At 34.1% G+C, this 7,809-nt stretch overlaps 1 protein-coding gene across 1 annotated transcript in view; it reads right to left on the bottom strand.

Annotated features, from left to right (window-relative positions):
• The window catches only part of LOC107600043 (transcription cofactor vestigial-like protein 4), a 5,776-nt gene extending 2,410 nt beyond the window's left edge, over positions 1-3,366 (bottom strand). The window contains exons 1-3 of the mRNA XM_016291806.1: positions 3,197-3,366; positions 962-1,085; positions 621-858 (exon numbers count right to left, since the gene is read on the bottom strand). Coding sequence (XP_016147292.1) covers positions 621-858; positions 962-1,085; positions 3,197-3,263 — 429 coding nt within the window. The 5' untranslated portion in view covers positions 3,264-3,366. The remainder of the gene's footprint in view (positions 1-620; positions 859-961; positions 1,086-3,196) is intronic.
• Positions 3,367-7,809: the final 4,443 nt, after the last annotated feature.

The following is a 7,809-nucleotide window of genomic DNA, read 5'->3' as shown; positions in this document are numbered from 1 at the left end:
TTATTCCACAGATAATTTTTTATTAAAATAATTTATAATTTATTCCAAAACTGATATACAGGATCTACACATATATTAAATATTTAAATATCAGATAAATATATAAAAATACATATTTTAAAATAATAAAAAATATTATATTTATTATATAATATTAAATATGATTGTTTATATTTTTTAATGAATAAACACATTTTATTACAATTATATTTTAATTAGTTTGAGCATATTATTTAATTACAATTCAATTATATTTTCTTATATTATTTCACAAATAATGTTAATGCTTATTAAGGTACTGATTTATACATATAGTTATCATATAATTAAATATTAGTTAAATATATTATATTATTTAAAACATCTAAAAATCAGATATTACATTTATATAATATTATATATATATATATATATATATATATATATATACACACACACACATACATTTTTATTATTGTTTTTAAATCACTCGTTTCTTAACATGTACATTAAATGGATTGATTAAACAAAACAAAACAAAAACACTTCTACTACTACCAGTACTACTACTAATAAATTTTGCATTTTAATTTAAAGCATGCCATAAGCTCAGTTGATTTAACATTAGTAATAGTAATCACCTGTATTTGTCTGACTGTTGTGGCTTTGTTTTGGCTCTCGGTTTTCTCTGGTTCTGGGCGCGGTTTCTTGATTAGGGCCAGAGGCTCGTCCATGACTGGGGTGGAGTACACTGGGCTGGGGATCAGGTGAGTGGGGCTGGCCGTTGGGCTCCATGTGGATGTGGGGCTTTCAGGAATACTGAACCCAGATGATCTGCGGGCACTGTTGGCCAGACACTTGCTAAGGGCCCTCTCTCTTCTGAAACAGAAAGTTGAAAAATAAATTAGCAAACTAACTCCTCCTCAGTCCCTCTTAATCTACTGGGTATTGGTTCCATGTTAGATGTTGCACGGGTCATTACCTCTCTTCAAGTGTCCGTCCTTTCTCTGAACTGTGTTTGCGCTTCATGGGATGTGCAGGGCGCATCCGCACCCTGTCGCTGGTCATATGGCGAAATCTGTCTTCACTCCTCAGATTGGGCTGTCCTGTGAAAAGATGAACACAGCCTGGTGTGACTTCAGATATGATAAATGACATTGCTGCGGGGTGCTCACACGGTCATTGCCAGTCACCGATTCCCTTACTTGTGAAAAGGTGTGGCAAACAAGTAAACAACTGACTCTTAATCCTTGAAATTGCATCACCGCATGTGTATCTTAATTGTGGGAAAAAACGTTGTTGGGCCACCGTTAAATGTAAACTCCGTTAAGTGGCAGAGCAAGATCAACTGGCTCTGTGAGTATTACTGTAGAACTACCCAGCTGATTCACCGCTAACGGTAAATGTCATTCAAATTTGGAAAAAACGACATCAGTGAACAAACGAGGATATCACTTGTTGTTCATACTGCTTTGAGGGGCAAAACAGGCTTTGTGGGTTAAGGCATGTGGCTCACAGCATGTTTACCCAACATAACGATAGTAACAGACTAATCCAAACTGACATAAATATCACCATTCACATGCTAATATCACAAACAGTGTCATGCAAAGGTCTCATCATTAAAGTCACAGTTCACAATCTGCTACATGCTACAACTGATAATGGTTTTAAAGCTCATTAATAGCTCACTGACCATTTTTAGTGACCATTTATGCCGGATTTTAAATTTTTTATAAAATGATAAACCATGAAACAACCTAAGACTGTACAAACAATAACACACACACACAAAATTATAAGCCTACACAGAACGTAACATAATTACAGAAATATAATATAATAAAATCACCCCTCTCCCCCACCCCCGCAACTAAGTAAAAAAAACAAAAAAAACTAAGATAGTGCTTTGCACTTGCAAAAACATAGATTGTCTTAATTGAAAGTATGGAAACCGTTGAGCTACTGTACACATGTAGGCCTATATGTACAACCCTGACTCTTCAGACAAATTTTAGTTTGAAAAAAATTGTAATTAAATAAATACTCAAATTATAATGCTTAATATCCCTCTCTTTTTTTTTGTGTTATTAAAATAAATATTTTTAACCAGGATTTGTATACCTGTCCATTGCATTATGTTAACATTGCCCCTAATACTGGTTCTTATGAAATAAGAGATTTCACAACATCCTTTTTATTCACTCCAGAATAAGGTTAGAGATTTTGTGCAGCTGATAATGACTTACAGTAACTTCACAGTAACTTACCTCTAATGAGTCAGTGTAAGATTTTATAAGATATAAGACTTTGTAAGAATTTATACGATTTTATATTTGAACATCTGCTACAGCCCTTATTTAACTCCTAACTTGCTGAACATTTTAGGAATTCGTAAAAACAAGATCATGGACTGTGGATATCAAATCAACCACATATTAGACCAGTCAGGACCCGTGTTGATTTGATCGGTGATTAAAATCGGAGGTATTTTACCACTGCATGAATGGAGTGTAGCATTAGGAGCTATCAGACTTCAAGCGGATAACGTTTACTGAATGCTCAAATGGCTTAGACGATGAAGGGGCATTGTTGGCAGAAGCCTCTTTCACTTACACACACTCACAGATCTCCTAAGCAGTGGACTGTGACAAGGCAGGTTGACTCTGCATGACAGAGGATGGGGGATTGGGTGTAAACCACACCTTATACCTTGATTGATGACTGATTTTTAGTGCCTCAGGGAGGGATATTTTTCAAGGGGAGATTAAAGACAAAAAAACAGTACCCCATCCTTTTTCTTATCTCTTTCATTTGCAGTCTAAAACACATATCAAGCATGTCTTCATCTTAACTCTCCTCAACTAACCAGTAGTTGTTTCTTATTTGAATACTTTCAAATATTTATAGCTCAATTTTTGAATTGTTTACACATATATTTAAATAAAAATAAGCAACATGAACAAAACATGCATAACACATTTGGAAAAATGACTAGACAGTTCACGATAATACATTTCAGCTGTATGGTACATTTTCATGTTAAATTGTGCATTAAATCTAATAATAATGATTATTATTGATTTAAAATAAACAATGCAGATAACATGCACACATAACGTAATTCTAAGTTTAAACTGGTATTAAAATAAAAAATGCAGATAACATACACATATAATGTACTCTCCGGTATTAAGATATAATATGTGATAATTACCTTCTAAGATGTATACTTTGAAGCCACTGCTCATCCGGGTAATGTAGTGTAAATTAGTGACCGCCATTCCTAATCTTCAGGGTTTTCTAAGCAGTGCAATGCTCCTAAACAAGTTGAGTTGTGAGCGGCAGAATGGTTCCTCACTCAGCTTTGAATTGTCACTGAGCTCAAGTGCTCTGCGCTTTCCATGATCATGCCTCTCTGGCTTCTTATTGGATGGTTGAAAGCCAGCCCCCTCCCTCTGCCTTTGTCTGCATGAGGCGACCTACCACCACAGGTGCCTGATGGGAGGAGACAAACGAGAAGCTGTGAATTGCCTGCTGTCAATCACCCCCATCCCACCATACCATCCCCAACATGGGCAAAAAGTGACAGTTGAAATCAATTTGCAAAAATAAAATAAAAAAGGTATATTACATTAGTATATTACAGATAATCATAGGCATCACAAATATAAATCCAATCACGCATGAGGTGTTCAAAATTAGATGTAGAAGTGTGTCTTACAGGGACTGTAAACATGGTTTATTTGAACTACTTTGGGAGAAAAGCAGCTCAAAATAAAACAATCAGGTGGTATTGTGGATCTACCCTCTTCTCCGAGTATCAACATGCCAGGGCAGAGAGATGAATGGTTTCCTTGTTATATTATCACTGTTCTTGTGAAACACATTTCCTGGCATTACAAACTTAAAATTTGTAAAGGCTACTTTACAATACATTTACAAACAGATAGACTCCTATAAGGCCAACTGTACACAAATATGAACTTTAAACAGAAGTATTAGCTTTTGAATAATATAATATAATATAATATAATATTAACAGGATGCAATTAAATGTTATTAAAAATTCAATAATTTTATACTACTGTTCAAAGGATTGGGGTTGGCACATTTTTTTTATGTTATTGAAAGAAGTCTCTATAATTCTCACCAAGGCTGCATTTATTTGATCAAATATAGAGTAAAATATCTACCCTCTTCTCCGAGTATCAACATGCCAGGGCAGAGAGATGAATGGTTTCCTTGTTATATTATCACTGTTCTTGTGAAACACATTTCCTGGCATTACAAACTTAAAATTTGTAAAGGCTACTTTACAATACATTTACAAACAGATAGACTCCTATAAGGCCAACTGTACACAAATATGAACTTTAAACAGAAGTATTAGCTTTTGAATAATATAATATAATATAATATTAACAGGATGCAATTAAATGTTATTAAAAATTCAATAATTTTATACTACTGTTCAAAGGATTGGGGTTGGCACATTTTTTTTTATGTTATTGAAAGAAGTCTCTATAATTCTCACCAAGGCTGCATTTATTTGATCAAATATAGAGTAAAATCGTGAAATATTATTACAATGTAAAATAAATGCTTTCTACTATTTTTCCAAATCAAATTTATTGCTGTGATGGCAAAGCTGGAATAGAAAGCCATTAGTCTTCAGTGTCACATGATCCTTCAGGAATCATTTTAATATGCAGATTTGCTGCACAATAAATATTTCTTATTATTATCAGTGTTGAAAACAGTTATGCTGCTTAATATTTTTTGGAAACCGATCATTTGTTTCAGGATTTTGAAGGATCCTTTCAGGATTCTTTGAATGGTAGTCTACATTTGGATATGGGATTCTAATCTGAGAAATAAACAGAACATTTTAGGATTTTGAAAATGTTTTAAATGGTATAACTCAAGAGAATAACAAATATTTAAGATTAACCAATAAAATCAAAATGAAAAATTTGTGACATTGATCTGGTGAACTTTTTTCCACTGAAGCTCAACCCGGTCTTTGGATCATCTCAAATCATAGCGGAGAACAGTTTATGGAGTTCATGCAACTTAAGTACTTCTGTCATTACAGCAAAAACAAACCAAATATTAAGACACTTTGAAATATTTTTCAGATAATTTCTTTTTGAATGAAACTTTTCACTCAAACTATTATGCTAGTAAAATGATTTGTAATGAAGTATTATAAAATACTAAATTGGTTATATAGATTTTTGAACCTAACTGTAAATCCTTTTGGAACTTCACTATCCCACTTTTCCTTCCCTGGTTCCACAAACAAGTCTTGCTCTGTCTTTTTGTTTCCTCTCTAGGAGTCAGCACCTGTCGACAGCCCCTCCCCTGCCTTAATCTAAAATCTCACCCGACTGCATTTTTCAGAATGTTTAGCCCACCTGAGCTGCAGTCATTCCACCATCTTGCCCATACATGCAGTTATGTTGTCAGTTCCCAGCCTTTATGCATTGGGCCTTTTCTTTCCACAGATTTGTTTCTCCTATTTCTGTTTTGGCAGAAAGACAAAGACTTCAGAGTGCTGAAGAGAGCTTTGTACAGCGTGATCCTGCCTGAGCATGCTAAAGCCACAAATGCTTCCATACATGACTGAAACACACTCCCTCTGGACACACACTTAACCCCGTTTGCATTACAGGGAAGCCATCATAGTGTTACAACAAGTGAGTGCTGCTGCTCTACATAAGGATAACCTTTAAACATAACCGTTTCTTTAATAAAAGAGCTAATACAGTTACACTTAATAGAGGTGATTTATTTACAGTAAAAAAATCATTTGAACAGTGCAAGCACTTTCTCAAAACTCATGCGCTGTTTATTTTGCAACATTCTCTGTGACTGTACTGTGATTGATTGCCTCTCACTGTACCTGCGAATTAACACTGTAATAATCAACTACTGTAAATATTTACTGTACTCACTCCTTATCATTATTGGATTGTCATCTATTTTATAGAAGCATTTCCCAGGATGCCACACAGACAGTGCAGATGTGTCTCTAGTGAGAAAAGTTTCTCACAATCATTCAAGCGCTGAAACTTTCAGTTTGGTTAAACAGGACCTCGTTGAGCTGCTTATAGAAGGTTATGTATATCTTTGAACATATAGTGACAGGCCAAGATTAGACCTTTGACTATATTTGTGCTGACTGAATGAAGTGTAGAACTTTGCACAGCGAAGCAATTTCGCCGTCGCTTGGAGGCGTGTGATGTGGGAAGCGGCGCCCTCTTGCGGTATAAATCAGGAATAGCAAACATTCTTGCAGTTCATACTGTCTGATGCAGAAATACACACAATAATATTTCAGTTTTGGTTTCTATGCTTCTTTGGAAATACTAACGAGTGTGTTTAGCGTAGAGAAGAAGAAATGCCCGCAGAACAGGTAGAACACCTAACGATTATTGGCTTGAGATTGGTGTTGTTTGAGTCGTGCTGAGTAAGAAAACTGTGGCCTGAAGCAAGTACTGTTTTAGGTGAAGACACAATGCAATGTGACTATTCGTACCAGCTGCAAATATACTACAATTCATCCAACAATGTTTATTTGACTACAGTAAAAATCTATAGCATATCCAAAACAATGCTGCAATATCATTATTTTAGGATGTATTTATTTGCATAGCTCTGATAATGACCAGCAATTTTTTTAAGGTTATTAAAAATTTAGCATGATTTCACACTTCCATCATGTATTTTTGGCACAGTAGTCAAATTAATATCATTGTTTTTTTTTTTCATTATGAAGGGATTCAATATTGTTTATTTAATTGGATATTTATTTTACTGAACATAGTTCATTTCATAGTTAATTTTTACTATCATCATTTAGGTTATTTTTATTTATATATTTGCGTAAACCTACACAGCCTTTGCAGAATAAGCATTATTTTATCAAATAGTCAAATATTTGCAGCTTGATGGCTGTTTTCCATATGTATGCGTGTTAATGGTGTCTGTTGTTTTGAATGGCACCGACTGTCTGAACCATTCACGTGTTTGTTTATGAGTACTTTTGCTCATTCACTAATGGAACAGCTTTGTGAAGGCGGGTATAAGCTCCCTTTGTTAATGTAATGGCTAAGAATTAGGGTCAACACCAGAAGTGGCAATTCACTTCAATTCACGTCATACATATTGTGCACTGTATGGAGAGACTTGAGCAACTGGTTCCTGCTGGAGAATAACAACTATTTTCTCAAGGGAAAGGGACCATTGTAAAATAACTCCCTGTGAATCCACTAACAAGGGAAGGAGGATGTGGTGCAGAATAATTGAGTTTTATATCACTGCAGAGTGTGAGCTCATTTTTGTGTGTTTCAGCGCTACTGTAATAAAACCAAGAAGCTAGCCTGAGAAAAGCAACAATAAAAAAAATCTGTACACCATGCACATAGCAAATACAGCCAGCATAACAAGCTGCAACAACATTAAAATGGTAATTGGATATGATGTACACTACTTGAAAAGTTTGGGGTCAGTACGATTTTTATTTTTGAAAGAAATGCATACTTTTATTCAGAAAGGACGCATTAAATAGATCAAAAGTGATCATTGTTACAAATTTTCTATTTCAAATAAATGCTGCTCTTTTAAACTTTCTGTTCATCAAAGAATTCTTTTTTTCCACAAAAAAACATAGGCATAAGAGCCTTCTTTCAAAAACAAAGGTAGTATATGTGTAAAATATAAAAATGTTATAATATTATAATGTTATAATATTTTATATTTATTATTTATACAAACAATATTTTATATATATATATATATATATATATATATATACATATATAT

This window comes from Sinocyclocheilus grahami, unplaced genomic scaffold, assembly GCF_001515645.1.
Source record: "Sinocyclocheilus grahami isolate Dianchi unplaced genomic scaffold, SAMN03320097.WGS_v1.1 scaffold276.1, whole genome shotgun sequence".
Lineage (NCBI taxonomy): Eukaryota > Metazoa > Chordata > Actinopteri > Cypriniformes > Cyprinidae > Sinocyclocheilus > Sinocyclocheilus grahami.
Note: the sequence above shows the minus strand (reverse complement) of the source record. Positions and strands in the feature narration are given on the sequence as shown.